We start from the raw sequence: 17,700 nt of genomic DNA, 5'->3' as shown, positions 1-17,700 counted from the left end.
GAAATATTAGTGTTACTAAATAATTATTATTTTTTTAAACTATAGTTTCAAACTCAAACAGTGAAATGTGTCACTTCATGCTCAAGCTAAATTCCTGAGGGTTAATAGAATTGACAACTTACTATTGTCAGGAAAACAACATGTGCAGACTTGGAAACGAGGGAGAACAGAACCCGGAAGTTAAGCGTGCTCAGGCTGGAGTAGTGAGAGGATGGATGACCGTCCGGGAAGTTAGATGATTTGGAATGATGAGGGGTGATTAGAGATTAGAGGATAAATTGAGCAGTGATGAGGGGTGGTGATTAGAGATTAGAGGTTAAAAAAATTCAAAAATTTGAAAATCAAAAAAAAAAAATCATAAAATCATAAAATTTCCTTTACCAGCCGGGACTAAAGGTGGAGCTCCACGTGGCCGCGGCCTTTAGTCCCGGTTCGTGTAAGAACCGGGACTAAAGGGGAGAGGCAACCGGGACTAAAGGCCTTACCAACCGGGCCAAAAGCCCCTTTTTCTACTAGTGCACGCCGTGGCTTATTCCAACATTACAGGCGTTGATCATAAGAAACTACCACTTTTCTTATTTTTTTCAAAATGTTACCACAAAATTAATTTGCTGTTCCAAAAAACTACCATGTTGCACTGATGACTATGTTAATTAACTTTAAATGTTATTATGACAGCTTGGGTCCACTCGTCAGGTTAACCGTTAGGTTGACTATTGACAGGTTATGACAGGTGGGCCCAAATATTTTTTGAAATACAATCGGGTCCCTGAACAAATGTAAAAAAGCAATCGGGTCCTTGAAAAAAATGAAAACAAAAAGCAATCGGGTCCTCGCCGGCGAGCCAGTCGCCGGAGCCAGCGGTCGGGCGTCGTGGTGGCCGGCCCCGGCGGCGGCGGCCGTGGCTGCGCCGGACGTGGTGGTGGCCGACCCCGGCGACCGTGAGCAGTGGATGCGCCAGGCGTGGCGGTGGCCGGCCCCGATAGTGGTTGAGCCTCAACCGTGGCTTCGCCGTCCCCGGCGGCGGTGGCCGTGGCTGCGCCGGTCGTCGTGGTGGCCAGCGTCGGCGGCAGTGGCTGTGCCCCAACCGTGGCTGAGCCGGGCGTCGTGGTGGCCGGCCCTGGTAGTGAGAGAGAGCAGGGAAGAAGAGGGAGAGAAGATAGATAAGGAAGGGACAGAGCACACTTACATGTGGGATCCACATGTAACTTAACGGTCAAACAAACGGTCAACAAACGCTTTGTTTAGGAGCGGGCTCGACCAGTCATAAATTAGATTAATTCTAAATCACATCGTCATTTGGGTTTTTTGGAATAGCGAATCAATTTTGTGGTAGCATTTTGAAAAATTAAAAAAATGGTTGTTTTTTGTGGTCAACGCCAGTAATGTGGTAGTCTTTTGCTATATACTCAAATTGGGGGCTAACTGGGAGCAAGTTTCCACACCCAAGCAATTTGGGGGCCTGGGAGTTCTCAATCTGAAAAAGTTCACCACCACGCTCCATCTTAGATGGCTTTGGTTGGAGTGGGATGACCCGCCAAGGGCTTGGTGCGGCACAGAGATCCCTTGTGGCAAGGAAGATAGCAACATTTTTGCAGCCGCCACCAAGGTCACTCTTGGGGATGGCACAAAGGCCAAATTCTGAGTCATCTTGGTTGGATGGCGTCCGTCCCAAAGACATCGGCCTAAAACTTTTTGAGCTATCGAGTAAGAAGTGTATCACTGTTGCCTCGACCATAGAGATGATAACTGGGTCAGTTTGATTGATATAAGCGCGGGACTATCTCTGGATCATCCTGAACAATTTTTCGCTCTTTGGAGCAAGCTATTGCCAGTCAACCTACAGCCTGGTGTCTACACCATCCTATGGAAGCTCTCCAATGATGGGTACTACTCCGCCAAGACGGCCTACTTGGCGCAATTCGCTGGCCTTGTTCAATACAACTTACAAACTATTGTCTGGAAGGCTTGCGCCCCCCAAAATGCAAATTTTTGCATGGTTGGTAACGCAAAATAGGATATGGACGGCGGACCGACTCCAACGTCGTGGGTTGCCAAACTACGACCGTTGCCCACTTTGTAACCAAGTACAAGAGTCCGCGGCACACCTCCTGTTCAAGTGTCACTTTTCCATGTGAGTTTGGAAGGAGGTTCTTGCATGGCTGCACCTTGATGTTGTCACCGCACTTTGGATGAACCATGCCACTGTGAGATCTTGGTGGGAGGAGGTCCTCACCAACAACACGCAACCGCGGAAAGCCTTGGCCTCCTTCCTCCATCTTGTTAGCTGGGAGATTTGGAAGGAGCGAAATGCACGCGTGTTCAGGACCAAGGCGGCACCGGTGGCAGTGATCGTGCAAACTATTAAGAAGGAGGCATCTATCTGGGCTCTGGCAGGAGCCAGGCATTTGCGTAATTTGATGCCGTGAGAGTAGACCTTTGCCCCTTTCCTGCTTTTTGCAGGGCTGTGATGTAACAAACTCTTCTCCTTATTCAATGAAAATGGCAAATCTTTTGCCTCGTTTTGAAAAAAAACTTGGTCCTTGACAATTGTGAGATAGGTGACAACATTCAGACCTTGTGGTCCTTTTTGCACAACACGCCTGCCCTTGAGGAGCTTACTCTCAACAACTGTGGGGAACAAACTTTTGACCTCAATTGGTTATTTTTTCTATCTTCGTATATATGTCCTAGGTCCTAAATAATTTTCTTTGCTAATTTGTGCAGTGCCAAGAGTTGCCATATGGTGCTGCTGCTTCTAACATTTATGAGATGGGTTGCACAATCGCCAACCTTAGGTTTGTAGAAATCAAGCACAACCCAAGAGATGACCATAAGGACAAGCATTGCATCGACTGCCGAGCTATATGCCAGATGATTCCTATATGGGTACTCATATACTACAGCAGCATCGGTGGTGCCAGTGGAGATGAGGGACATGATGATCTCAATATACTTGGTTCTGAAGCGAGGAGAGTAGACTTCGCGCACGAAATCGAGGGCGGCCATCTGGAGGGAGACAGGCCACTCGCCGACGCGGGCAGCATTGCCGAGCAGGTATGCATTGGCATGATCCGGTGAGCAGTCGCAGAGCATGAGGAACGTGTTCCTCCGTGCACTCGGGTCCTGCTCGATGGCGAGAGCGCTGCACAAGGTAAGCCACGTTTGGGATGAGCTGCAGGCCACAAGAAAGGCGGATGGTGACAGACATTGCGGAGAGCGCGTGTCGGCGGACGAAAGGGTGCGGGTGCTTGAGATTGCGATGGCGGGCACAATCAGCTGGAGCAGCTCAGGCTCGTGGAGCCGGCAGAGGAACCGCAGCATGACGCCGCGGATGTATTCGTTGGGGTGCTGGAGGTTGTTGCGGAGGTGGTGGGAGAGGAGGATCATCTCCGGGATGACCTTGCCGGAGGCTTGGTCCTGCTTGTCCACGACCTCGAGGTAGACGAGGAGGAGCCTCTGGATGATGTTTTCCTTGGAGGGGAGCACGCAGTGGACGACTGTGATGAGGAGGTGGGGTGCCGTGTCGCCGTTGTGGTGGAGTATGATGGCGCGCTTCAGAGCTTCGACCTTTGCGCCGACGTCGCTCCCCTCGAGGCCAGCCCTGATCTTCTCGGCCGTCCAGTGGCGGCTCTTGTGCAAGAAAGGCAGCAGGAGGGTGCACGGCGACTCCAAGGCCTCGCCCATGGTCGGTGGTAGCCAAGGTTTTGGTAACCAAATGAGGGAATTTTACCGAGGGGGACCGGTAAACGTGGTTACCACGGTTACCAAGAAATACCGAGAATATTTCAAACAAATTTTATAGTTGAATTTTGAATTTAAATAAGTGAATGAATGAACATTCGAACAAGAGACTACTCAAAACAGAAACTAGGTTGCTACCAACATGTCAGAACTAACTCTCATAGTATTAATTAGATCTTACGTACTTTACTATAAATCGAGCGTTTAAATTCAAAAAATTCAAAAAAATGGTATTTTTTCCTCGGTATGGGGATTTACTGCGGGGCACAAAACTACACGGTAACCATGAAAAATCTTGAAATTTCGACCGGTAACCAAAACCTTAGTGGTAGCTGGGCCAGATCCCGATCTGGTCTGCTGTGCCGGGTATCTGCGACGCTGGATGTGGTATGTGGGGTGGATCTGGGAGGAGGAAGGGGAGGGCACGACTGTAGAACGGATCGCTGCCGGTGTTGCGACTGAACGCCGATGAAGGTAATTAATCTGCCAGATTTTTCTGCTCATACGGACCTTGGACGCTATCACCAGATCTAGAGCCGAGCTCTGCCGACAGGCTGGACTTGCCATTTTCTTTCTTTCTTTTTTTGCCATCTTTCTTTCTTTCTTTTTGCCATAATAATGGCCATACTTACCATTTTGGGAGTCAAAACAATGGCCTAGCGGCCGGACAGCCCCACGTCAACACATCTCAAATGTAAAATTTCAAATCTATGCAATCAATCATACGATACGAACCGTCCCAATTCAACAGTTCGAAACAAACACGACAAAGCAAAACAAATCATAGTTCAACAATCCTGACATGTCAAAATGAAATCAATATCCGAGCGTGACGGATCACTCGCTGGATGGCCGGATCACTCGCCGGACGCCATTCATACTGCCTGCTCTGAGGCCATCCTTGTGTCCTGCTCCGGCTGCATCCGAGCAGCCTGCTTCGCCTGCATCCAGGCTGCATGCGCTGCTGCTGGCGTAGCCGCCCTCGCCGCTCCCTACAGTTGTTGATCTTCTTCTTCTCCACAAGCCACTTCTTTGCATGCTCATCCAAGAAGATTTCGTCCGCCAACATTATCTTCGCATGCTCCACGTCCACTACTAGGAAAAAGCTTACCAGTAGCGCTGGCACACGCACTACTGCTATGGCGCTACAACGATTTTTTTAGCAGTAGTGCTTGTTTGGCTTAGCGCTACTGGTAGTTGATGATACCAGTAGCCCTTGTTGACAGCGTGCTACTGGTACTTATCTGCAGCGTGGGTGGAAACTAAGCGCTACTGTTAATTGAGCGTTGCTGGTCAACTTTACCCCGCGCCATTGCTAAAGTTTTAGTTTTTTTCTTTCTGCATTTTGACGTTTTACGTATTTAAACAGATACATCTTTTATACAATAACAACATGCATATTCATTGAAAAAGAAGTGAGACAGAAATGTCTAATCGTTGGCATAGATGATCAAAAGTTATGAGAAGTCTCTCATCTCATATATATCATCATCATCATTCATGGTCGAACACATGTCTCGAAATAGCGGTACAAGTTATTAGAAGTCTCGCATACATGCAACTACATGGTCACATACTCATGTTTCATCATCTAAGTAAACTATAATATGAGTGCATAGAAGAGAACAGCAATCACGATGAGCAAAAGAAAGATTATGTAGTGGATATCATGATAATAATGGTTAACAAAGGACAAGCATTGCATGGAGTGCTGAGCTATATGCCTGATAATTCCTATATGGCTTTTGTGTAGGGCGGTGTCTTTTTTCGTAAGCATGTGGTTGGACAGGCTGATTACAAGCTGTATGATTTATTTTTCTTGGGTTTGGTATTATTAAGATGATGTGGAACAGTTTCATAATAATGTCCTTGATACTTTGTTCCCCAGCTGTCTTTTTCACTCATGTAACAGCGGAATACATGAATGACTTTTGTGTAAGCTATCACTACTTGTACTCAAAGAACTTTTCACATTATATTGGGAACATTAATTGATGAAAGGACATAGTATCTCTTCTTGTTTGTTGTCTCCGATGTTTCTTTTGTGATGAACTGGTTCCCCATATGGTTGTCAATACACCGCCATCAATCTTTTCTTGGTGAGAAATCACTTACGGCCAGAAAAATAAATACACTGTAATACCTAGAATTTACAAGGTTTGATTCTGAAATAAGTCGGGGATGTTGACCAAGCTTTGACCTTTTAACCATCCATCTTATGGAAAATCCAAGCCAGCGGTTCATGGAGCATAAAAATACAACTAGATGCAGTGCAAACCTAATATATTGCTGTCTGAGAAAAAAATTAGAAAACTCCAATAGCCAACTGTTTGTTTTATTTGTATGTGTAAAGGAACTATATATCTCATCAGTTTTAAGCTAATTTATTTTTGCGAAAATGGTTGGGACTAACATTAGGTAGCTTAAATACCGTATAGTATGTTTTTCCAAACAGATTATTGTCTACTCAAGGACATCCTCCGTACGTCTGTTAATTAGGATGAAGTCGAGTAGGAATGAAATCTTAGTGATGCTTTTGCTTCAGAAGAGCTAACAAACAATCGTTTGTTAAAAAATAATGTATTTTTATCTTATGCAAAAACGAATTGTTCAATTGAAAAAAATGAAATAGTTCTCAAAGGTGAAACGATTTTCATAAGGTTCGATTGAATATCAGCTTAAGTTCCATAGATAGGGTGACATAGTAGCGATAACTAACATAACACGGATCTTGAATTTCTTATTCAGTAGTAGGTTATTTTGTGTAGAAAAACCATTGATTGTAAATATTTGCATCTATTTTTGCAGTACAATTTCATTTTATTATTGTAGTCCGACTATAAAATCCAAGTCGTCAAACATATTATTTTTATCACAACAGAAATATTATTCAAAATTAAGTGGTAACTTATATTGGTTGTTGTCCTTTTTTATTCGATATCGCATCCTCCTTCAATTAATTTGGCAGGAATGTATATGAGCCTAACGTTGAAACTTTTGGGTTAAACAAACATAATAAAGCATTTTTATTTTGATATACTGTACTATTATAATGTGTGGATGAAAGTGTGCATACATACAGTTATATTGTACTAATCCTTTTCTTGGACCAAACCTTGATATAGGAATATGTAAGTTTCTATTGGGAAAGTATATTCAAAGGTTCAATTAGATACAAGATTTACATAATGATTTTACAAATGTGTAGATCACTAGCCGTGCTGATGCACGGGTTGACAACTAATAGAAATAAACAGAAATAAAACTCCCCATCCTACCAGCCTCCTATTGCTACGCAAGCACAAACCTACGCACCGCCACCGCTAGGCTTATATCTGTTTTGCCAATGCTGAAGCTGCTGTTCTGCCGGCCCCGGCGGCCTCCGCCATCAGGGGTCTGTCGGCCACCAATCTCCGCCTCTCGCTGTGGTATTCACAGTTCAAACCGCTGCTTGGTCCCCTCTTACTTCAAATTTCCTTACTCTGCTTCTGTTCCTGGTGCATACGGTGGATGCTTGCTAGTACGTACTACTTGGTGTGATTCTGGTACTAACTGCACCAACTATTGGAAGTTGTTGAAATTGATGGCTAACCATTGTGAAGAGCCGGTTGATCTATATGATTTTCTAGACATACGAACCGTTGGGAATGTCAAGTCCCATCCATGCTAATCATATTACTGCCTCTGTTCCCAAATATAAGACTTTCTGGAGATTCTATAATAAATGACTACATACAAAGCAAAATGAGTAAATCTACACTCTAAAATATGTCTATATACATCCGTATGTTGTAGTCCATTTGAAATGTCTGAAAAGACTAATATTTAGGAACGGGGGAAGTATATGTTAGTCTGTTCACAGCAAGCTGCGGATGCTGTCCAGCCTTTTTTTTCTTTTCTCCTGTAATGAACACAGGCAGTAGCTGAGATAAGGCTGAATTATATTAAGATTGGTAGCTGCTAGGTAGTAGATTTGAGCAGTAAGTTTGTTTCAAATTCTGGGCATAATCCATGCGGAATATCAGTGTACTCCTAAAATAATAGTTGTAGCTCTTGTTTTTATCTTTCCATTGATGCTGGTTTCACTGAAATCTGATTATTAGTTTAGGAGTTAAGCCCAAAACGTTGCTACTGTTCAGTAATAGCGAGGCTGCCAGAAATCTGTTTATATATGTGCAACCAAGTTAGAGCCAGTTTTCGTCCTTGTCACCTTAACTAAACTTGTAAAGAATTCTCTGTAAATCGATGGAGATGTTTTACGGTACATCATACTCCTCCTAGGACCCAGTAGTATTAAATAATCTCAGCTGTTGAATTAAATGGGTAATTTTGTCAATTTTTTATTGGTAATTTATAGAACCCCTCGCCGTGACTACCACGGTCTGGCCTCATCCTTGCCGCCGCGGTCATCGATGCCATCCGTCCATACGACAGTCTGCCATGTACTCCTTGTGTGTTCGCTCATCCGGCCACGATCATGCGGTGTTGCCACCGTTGTTCTTCCATCCTGTGTTCTAGCGAGATTCGATTGTATTGTATGCATGTGTTCCTTGTGTGCAGCCCCCGACTTGTGTACGTATACCATGCGTGATCACCGGGATCTGTTTGCTGCTCGTAATATCGTACTAATGCAACTGGACATGGTCGATCTAATCAGGGAGGCGTACGTGTTGTCTTCCTCGGCAAAAGGCACCGACCAGCAAGGATCGATTGACGCATGGTACACTCGTCCCTTTCTTGCATCTCTGCTGGAAAGTAATCGATGAATCGAGCCTCCACCAACAGTCCCAGAATGGATGGGCTGCATCGTGAAGAAAACACACGCTTTTGATTTTGCCTCATTGCCTGTAGAGTTTTAGTATTTGTTTTGTTTGTCTTTTGATTTTACCCTGTTGATAGAAAATACTACTGGTGTTATTCAGTAGTATTGATGGATCTAGCCCATATTAATTAGATGTAAGCTAAACTGAGAACTAGTTATTTAGGCATTTCTTGGGGGAAATATCCGGGTACTAATGAAGTAGAGTTGTAATCAGTGTGGATTAGTTCCTAAGTGTAGTTTTACTCCACAATTTTTGAAAGTGCTGGTTCCAAGGTGGGACTCGGTTCTCGTTGAGGTTAAGGCAAGTGCATCACGACCTTGTTCAATGGTTCGTCATTGTTGGATTTATTTCTGTGCTTCGTCATTCTTGGCGTTATTCGATCCTTGTGTTCTGGTTGCTGTTCGGTTTTCTGTATTTTTTGTACTCGTGTGTTTTGAGTTTTCTAAACTTATACTTCCATTATTTGAGTATATAGGTTTCGGTTGCGCATGTGTCGACTTTTCCGTTAACGCCAATCGTGAAAGGTCCGCTCTGTCATTCTATGTTCAGTTCAGACATTGGCTGACTTTTCCGGTAACTCATGCTGTGGAATGTCCGCTATGTCATTCAACATTCAGTCTAGACATTTGTTGATATATCCGGCAACCACCGTTGTGGAAAGTCCGCTATGTCATTCAGTGTTATGATGGATGTTCATTGTGCTTGTGCTTGTAAATGCTGGTGTTGATCCAATACTTTAGGGTTATTTCATGATTACTAGTCAATGTGTACGTGCATTTGGAAGTATATTAAGTGCATGCGGATATTAAGCATGATATTATTTACGTGTTATTATGTGATTAGCACTATATTTTGCGTGAAATTAATTGCACGCTAAACGTGTTGAGCGCTCGATATTGAAGCAGTCTAGTTCGTTGGATTGACATGATTTGATGGACGAGATTAATTGGATCTGCCCTTTTGGGTCTTTTTATATTGGTATAGATATAGATGTTTGTGTCGATATATTATTATGGATGTTTTACAGTTCTGTGAAAATTACAGTTGTGCCACTTCTTGGGGGATACTTGATACTTTGATTCCATTGCATCGCAAGTTGGATGTTTTATTTATATCGTGCATTGATATCCTTTTGTTCATTGAATGTGTTTGTCCACTAGTTCCACTGAAAGGGCATAGATACAGGGGTAGCCCTACATGTTGGTCCTCTCTTCCTAAATTCAAATATGTCTTGTAGACAAGAGTTTATTTCGGTGACATTGTACATATTGGGCTAGTGATAGGGTTCAAGTTTTCCAGCTAGAGCTTTGTTTTATGATGAGATATTTTATTTCACCGGCAAATTGATCTCGAAACTGTTGATTTATTAGGTAGTTAAACTTTCTAAAGCAAATAGTTTTAAGATGCTTCATGAAACTCAAAAAACACTTTATTATTCAATCAACGACGATACCAAAGAGAGATAACTACTTCATTTCATTGCTATGCAATGCTTTGGTACACTACACATGAAAATTGTTTTGAGAGAGTGTTTGGCAAGGTGTTACAAAAATTTTCATGCTGGTTCTAATATTAAATTTCATGTTGTTTTGCAAGGGTTAGATGTTCTCAGTCTGACGATGGAGCGAACAAACCTTCCTACTCTCAGAAAAATAGAAGGATCGGGATTCGACATTATTGAGTGCACAACATAGCTCCTCCATCATGTATGATGCAACGTGCAGATCTTGAGCATAGTGCAAGGGTGAGTGGTGGCGGAGCTACGATTTGGGTATAAGGGGGCTAAGTCCATGAAAAATCATGCTATGTGAAAACTATCGTAATGTTATAATAATTCTATGCTTCGAGGCTATAACAACGTAGTTACGTTTGTATTAGTCTAGATTTTTCTACAATTGCTGAAAGATTCAAAATATTAATAATTTATAATCAGAAGATAACTTTGCTGCTAATGCCTTTTCAATATAGCTTATCCTATAATGCTCGAGCAAATAGACTATCTTCGAACTACAAAACATCTATTCAAATATTCATATAGAGCGTAAAATTCGGGTTGATCTTTATAGTGTTTAGCGACACTTATCTATTCATAACTGCAAGTGTTGGAATAAACATCAAATATCACATACAGCAGCGGGAAGACACGAAGACATCGTGAGAAGCCCTGCCCATAACGCAGCCGCCGCCTCCTCCTCCTAAAAAGAAGCTAGGGCTCGTGCCTCTCACTGGTGCCGCTACAGGTCTGCCTCGCCTCCGGTGGCCCTAGGGCCATGGGGGCGTGGTGGATCTTGACAAGGGCCAGCGGGAGGGCTTCGTTATTAGTCGTTCTTTTGATTTTTTGTTAGGGTTTGTGTTCTATTCAGGAAGGCGAGACGGCGGCGGCTCCCTGAAGTTGAAATAAAGGTCTTCCCGTCTAGCCCTCGTTCCGATGGTGCGTCTAGCATCATTGGTGGGCATGTGGAGGTGTGTCTCCGGTGGATCTATCCTTGGTGGATTTGGTCGGATCTGGTTATTGTTCGCCTATGTTGGTGTGTCTTTGGGGTGGATCCTTTCGATCTACGTTATTCTTCATCGGCGGTGGTTGCTGTTCTGGTGCGCTGGCCTTAGCACGACGACTTCCCAACTGCCTACTACAACAAGTTGTGCCCGACTCCGGCGAGGAAGGGGCGATGATGGCGACGCGTCTTTGGCTCGCTTCAGTGCTTGTAGTCGTCGCTAGGTGGTCTGCGGAGATGAAATTCTTATTATTTCTGATGTTCGTTGTACTGCCATGATTAAAGATAAATAGATTGGAAGTTTTCTCGCAAAAAAAATCAAATATCACATAATTACAGAATTACATCAATTGTATATTTTTTAGGGGCATAATGTAAAAGTTGAAAGAGATTAGTAGATTGTTTAGTGAATCTTGATCACGGCCGGTTGGTCTTGGTCGAGCCGTCCGCGGGAGCCGGCAACAAACAGCTGCACGCACGATATGGGTCGTGTGGCCGTTCAGTGCGTCGGCGTGCATGTAGTTAGCTCGTTTAGTGGCTGGAGTTAGTCTCCAGGGCGTCTAGTCTTCCATGTAAGAGCCGGTGTGTTGCCCGGGTATGTGCACACGATAGAAATCGCCGTTGATGCGTCGTGGCGTTCGTGCGCCGAAAAAACAGTGTGTTTCTTCTTTCACCTTCACCTGTGCGAGTGAGAGAGAGAGAGAGAGCTGGTCCGGAGTTTGTCCCAACAAACCACCCATAGTTGGCTGGAAATTTGGTAAGTGTAGGATCGTGGGGTTGCGGCGCCTGCGTTGCCCCTAATCTAATCTCAATTTGAGCGAGTAATTGCAGGAAGGCAGCATCGCAGCCCTAATCGACTATTATTTTTGTGTGGAAAAGCTAATCGCCTAATCAATCACACATCAATCACGGGAGTTCACGCCAGTACTTCCTCTTTTTTTCCGGGAAAGTATGGGCCTGCCTTGTTTTCAAGGTTTTACGTATGGTGGTGGTTTACCCTTTACCATCGCCGCGGAGGAGGCAGATGGCAAATGGTTGATCACTTTGAGCTAGCAATTAAAAAGTTCAAGGTTTACACTAATCCACACCCAACTATTCTCGTTAACTACCGTATCCAGCTTTCTTCAAACATTTCTACATTATAATTCAAAGCATGAATAAACCTAACACAGAGGAACACCGGCGGTCCATTCAGCACGCCTTCCAGTAGAGGACCTTTGGAGGACCTCTTCTTTCTTGCCCATCCTCTGCAAGACCTTGGCAAGTTCGACGTCCCTCTCGGAGTCGAAATACAAAAAGTCCGTGTCTAGTATGCCTTCCGTGTCATCTAGTCCGCCAGGAGTAATGTCGAGTGACAAATAGTCGATGGAGTCATCCGGATAGGCGAGCTTACGAGCGGACTCCTGGCCGTAGTAGCAACGACCTGTTGGCAGAACCAAATTTGCACCAAATGGATGCACATTTATTTTGAGAAGTTTGCACTCATTAAATATACTTGAGAACTCAACATATTAAGGTTGAAAAGTCTACTTATTTAGTACTTACCCATGGTATACGGTTGGGGCAGAGGGCAGCATAGGGAAGGCTTTGACTGATCTTGATATGCCCACCAAAACTCGGCAAAGAAAAGTGTGTTCTTGGATGTCGATTTGGTAGCTGCCATGAAATTGACGTGGTAGCATTGATCCTGGTGACCGGTTACTGCTACGGCTACACCGCATATAAAATCCAGATCATATTTTGTTTCTGAAGGATGGCGACGCGCGTATTCCAGCAGTAGCTGTTCAATCCTACCGCGAATGAAGCTCTGCTGGTGAGCATAGGCCTCCCTCTTTCTTGTGAGAATGCTCACCGCCGTCCGACAGAGTCTGGGAGCCGGCAGAATCATCGCCGTCCGGGTTTCCTCTCTGAGGATGTTGTATATCTGTGTCAAAGACTCGTAAGAAAGCACGGTGTTGTTGGCAGTGGCACTAATCATCAAGGACCGTATCTGGTCTAGCTTTGTCGGCGCCAATGATGAAAGAAATGTTGCCCAAGCGGACGCTTGCGGGTGACGAGCAGCAGCGGCGGCGCTGGCAAAAGGGTTGGGAGAGCTCCGGTGTAGATGTGGCTGTAACATGGTGGCCAAGTCGCACTTCCTGTAGCAGAGGTACTTCAAGATCTCGTGCAACGACAGATGCTTGCCGGAGTTGGCGTGCAGGAGAGCTATGAGGCCGTGCAGGGAGCTAGTGACCACCCTGAGCATGGTGAGGGTGTCAAGGATGTCGCGCGCCTGCATCCCACGATCAGCCACGGGGAGTGGGAAGTTCGCGTCATACCAGACGGTGCTGAGGATGATGTTGGAGACAGGGTCCATGGGGCCGTAGCAGTGTCCGGCGAGGAGGACGCCGCGTACATGGTGACGCGCGGCGTAGCTTGGCAGCATGGCGAGCGCCGTGAGGTAGAATCCATGGATAGTGCCCAGGAGGGACATCTCCAGAGACCTTACGTACGGGCATTGTCGGGTGTTGTCCACGTCGAGAGACCCAAAGTACGCGCAAGGGGAGTCGCGCGGACCCGCCGTCGTGTGTGCCGCCGATGATGGTGCCATGGAGTAAGAGATTAGCATGGACTGCGTGTCTTGAGGACGCCGTAGAGATGCGATGTGGTCGCCGGCTCGCTGGACAATGGTGGTGTACGCGATCCGGCCATCTCCAAGGTAGATGCAGCTCGTAGTGCCTTCTTCAAGCGGCGGCGGTGACTGCAATGTAGCCGTGGCGGAGATGTCTTCTTGGTGGCGCAGCACGTGGAGGATGTTCCTTACGTCTTGGACAGCCAGCCTATTCCGACCGCCGTCGTGTCGTAGGATGGGGGCAAGTATCTCGATCTTCTGCGGTGGAAGCCACGCCGTCGCGAGCGACACGAGGCTGTCCGGTGAAGGGTGTTGCACGTGCATAGCCGCGAGCCTGAGAGACTGCCGCGTCCTCCCGGAGCGAGGGTCCGGCGGCGAAGGCCGGGCGACGTAGAGCTCGTGCTCGACGAGCAGAACCGCCATGGCGATGTCGGCACGCGCCCAGACGAGGTACCGCCCGGCTTGCTCCTCGCTGAGCAGTCCGAAGTAGGCCCGCATGAACTCGAGGAGGCACCCAATGGACCTGCACGCGACGCCGTGCCATGCACTCGCGTTTCGGGGGTCCGAGGGCATCCTGATCCTGCGTCCTGTTCCGGATGGCGGCGGGCTAGGGTTTGCGTCGAACTCGAATCCGTGTGGGAGGAGGGAGATGGTGTTGAGGACGATGTTGGTAACGGGGTCAAGGAGGCCGAGGCAGAAGCCGCCGCGGTCGGCGAGCTGGGCCAGGTCTAGACCGTCCGGCATGTCCTCGACGGGCAGCCGCCGGAACGCTTCGTCGTAGTGGCCGACGAGGATGACGCGGAGGGCCTCGAGCGTGGCGGCCGAGATGGGGTCATCGGCGAGGCCGTGGTCCGTGAAGCAGGAGATCGTGCCCCTCGTGGGGTCGTAGTCGTCGTACTCGTAGGGCGGCGGCGGCATACGCATCGGCTGGACCATGTGTGGAGAACGATCGATGATCAGGTGGATGGGTTGGAGATGACGTACGATGGGTTCGTTGCCCTGGATAGATTCTCTCGATCGGTCGCAGGTTTTGTATAGGCTATAGGCTAGTTTATTTCCTTTTCTAAGCGAACGGGCCAAAAATATATGGACGCCACAAACACAATGGATTTCCAATTTGATCTCGAACGCGACCGTATCTGATTATTTTTCGTAACGGAGCTGTTCATGCGAGAGCTGTAAACGGCCCACTTTGATCATCTTTCCGGTCCACGGACCACGGTATACGTGTGTCCCGACCGACGAAAGCTATTAGGGTCCCGGAGGAATCGGATCTAAACAAATTTCGGCGTCGGAAGGGCCCTGCAACGTGAGAGCGGACCGGATTCCCCAGCATCTGCATCCATGGCCAAGCGACGGCGTTCCGAGGATGTCGACCGGCTGAGCGAGCTGCCGGAGTGCCTCCTCCACGACATCATGTCGCGCCTCAAGGCCCGCCAGCTCGTGCAGACCTGCGCGCTGTCGTCGACATGGCGCCGTGTGTGAGGCAGCTTCTCCTGTCCAAGCATCCATCCACTTCCTGGACAAGCCTAAAGTTGGGCAGGTACATGGGAGTTGCTACTATCATCAAGATGACAAGGATTTGCTAATAGCTTTATGCAAACTTCTCCGATCTCTATCCAATGTCAGTCACTTGGAGCTGTCAGGCTTCGGAGATATGGTGCGCACTTCGTTTCAATTAGCGAACACGCATTTATTCTCTCAGTTTATTAGATTATAAATTAACCATCTTCTTGTCACTTACAATATATATAGGCAGTAGCAGAGCAACATATTCCAGATCTTCCATCACCGGGTACTCGATTTCCAGCGGGGTTTTATCGAACTACGGCGCGGACAAGTGATGATGATTTGCTCCCCCGTCCTATGTTGCAGGCAATACTTGATGAGAAGCATAACAAATTACCACAACTCGCCAATCTAAAAACCTTGGTCCTTGACAAGTGTGAGATAGGTGACAACATTCAGACGTTGTGGTCCTTCTTGCAAAATACGCCTGCCCTTGAGAAGCTTACTATCAACAACTGTGGGGTACGTACATACTTTTAATTTCAATTGGTAAAATTTTCTACCTCAATATATACTGTATGTCTTAGGTCCTAAACTATTTGCTTTGCTCATTTGTGCAGTGCCAAGAGTTTCAATATGGTGCTGCTGCTTCGAACATTTTTAAGATGGGTTGCACAATCTCCAGCCTTAAGTTGGTAGAAATCAAGCACAACCCAAGAGATGACCATGAAGTCCAATATACTGCTGAGTTATATGCAACAATGGACTGCTGAGTTATATGCAGATGTTTAATAAAGGACAAGCATTGCATGGACTGCTGAGTTATATGCAGATGTTTCCTATATGGGTTTGTGTTGGGTGGTCTCTTTTTTCATAAGCATGTGGTTGGACAGGCTGATTACTAGCTCTATGATACTTTTCTTGGTTTGCTATTATTCAAATGATGTGGAACAGTTTCATAATACTGTCCTTGTTTATTTGTTCCTCTCTTTTTTTTTCTTTCGCATGCAACAATGGAATATATAAATGTTTTTTGTGTAAGCTATCACTACCTGTACTCCAAGATATGTTCACGATATATTAGGAAAATTAATTGATAAAAGGACATATTATGTCTTTGTGTTTGTTCCCTTGGAGTTTTCTTGTGTGATCCACTGGTTCCTACGAACACACGATCATTAATCTTTTCTTGGTGAGAAATCGCTTACAGCCACAAAAATGGAAACAAAGTGACCAATTATCTTCCATCTGGCTGCTCAGTAATGGTTACATCATTATTACTACATGGCACAACAGCAGTGGCCGATTCATGTATATTAGGTACTCTTAGACTGAAGTATGCTGGATGATTAGGATCTGGAAGAATAACATTCTCGTTGTTTAACATTGCAACGGCATTTGACGTGGTTAGTCGATCATCTGCATTCTCTTGTACGCACATCAGTACAATGTGAATGAACCTTCTCGCCTCTGCTGGATGAATTTCCACAATTGATGCTTCTAGAAGCTCAAGATATCTTCCACATTCCCAGAGCTGCCACGACTGCAGAATTATTTTTCATCACATGCATGCCAAATTAAGTCTCCAAAATTATATAAGTTTTGTCCTAGAGTTCAGAAAGCGCTCACATATCCAAGGAGGTTGATAAAATCTTCAGACTTGTGGAAACCAGAATTCCTTTTTCCACTAAGGATCTCGAGAAGTAACACACCAAAGCTGAACACGTCTGATTTGATTGAGTAAATCTCTTTATAGGCATACTCAGGAGACATATAACCACTGAAAGAGATATAGAAGCACAAGGAAAATATTATATCAAAACACACAATCATGAGTAGGAACTAACTATGTGTTAATTATGTGATATATGCTTACTATGTTCCCACCACCCTATTTGTGTTTCCTTGAGTATCATTGGAGCTGAAATTTTTTGCTAGTCCAAAATCAGAGATTTTAGGATTCATATCCTGGTCCAAGAGAATGTTGCTTGCCTTAATAAGGTCTCTATGTCTGATGCGTAGCCGAGAGTGCTTGTGGAGATACAAAAGACCTTGGGCTATGCCTTTCACGTCGTTTATTCCAATCAACCAAAGTTGTTCTATTCTGATCTGCACATTAGAGAACATGCATGGTTTGAAGTATGGACAAGCAACTATCTAAAATATGGTTTAACTTTTGTGCATACCAAAGATAAAAAAGTCCAAGCTCTTATTTGGCAAATATTCATACACCAAAAGTCTTTTCTCTCCCTGAATGCAGCATCCCAAGAGCTTGACCAGATTATTGTGTTGTAATTTCGCAATAAGTTCAACTTCATTTTTGAATTCTGTGAAACCCTGTCCTGAATATCTGGCGAGTCTTTTAGCTGCAATTTCCTCTCCATCTTGTAACTGACCCTGGAAGTATGGAAACAAAATTAGTGACACTATCTTTTTTTACTGATATGATAGAACAAGGATTACATGTCATCCATGGGAAAGGGACTTTTGGGACCTTCATATTACATTTCACTTCCAT

General features: G+C 45.4%; 2 protein-coding genes across 2 annotated transcripts; both read right to left on the bottom strand.

The window, feature by feature from the left end:
* Positions 1 to 2,697: 2,697 nt before the first annotated feature.
* Positions 2,698 to 3,687, bottom strand: LOC141020798 (coatomer subunit beta-1-like). The gene has a single exon (XM_073495742.1). The coding sequence runs from the start codon at positions 3,685 to 3,687 to the stop codon at positions 2,698 to 2,700; it is 990 nt and encodes a 329-aa protein (XP_073351843.1).
* A 12,318-nt stretch (positions 3,688 to 16,005) lies between these two features.
* Positions 16,006 to 17,700, bottom strand: LOC109776115 (G-type lectin S-receptor-like serine/threonine-protein kinase At4g03230). Its single transcript, XM_073495741.1, has 5 exons — positions 17,677 to 17,700; positions 17,369 to 17,579; positions 17,059 to 17,245; positions 16,812 to 16,962; positions 16,006 to 16,725 (listed from the first exon to the last, which is right to left on the bottom strand). Exons 1-5 carry the CDS (start codon positions 17,698 to 17,700, stop codon positions 16,420 to 16,422), a joined length of 879 nt encoding a protein of 292 aa, XP_073351842.1. The 3' UTR covers positions 16,006 to 16,419.

The sequence above is a fragment of the Aegilops tauschii genome, chromosome 3, assembly GCF_002575655.3.
Source record: "Aegilops tauschii subsp. strangulata cultivar AL8/78 chromosome 3, Aet v6.0, whole genome shotgun sequence".
In the NCBI taxonomy this organism is placed as follows: Eukaryota; Viridiplantae; Streptophyta; class Magnoliopsida; order Poales; family Poaceae; genus Aegilops; species Aegilops tauschii.
Note: the sequence above shows the minus strand (reverse complement) of the source record. Positions and strands in the feature narration are given on the sequence as shown.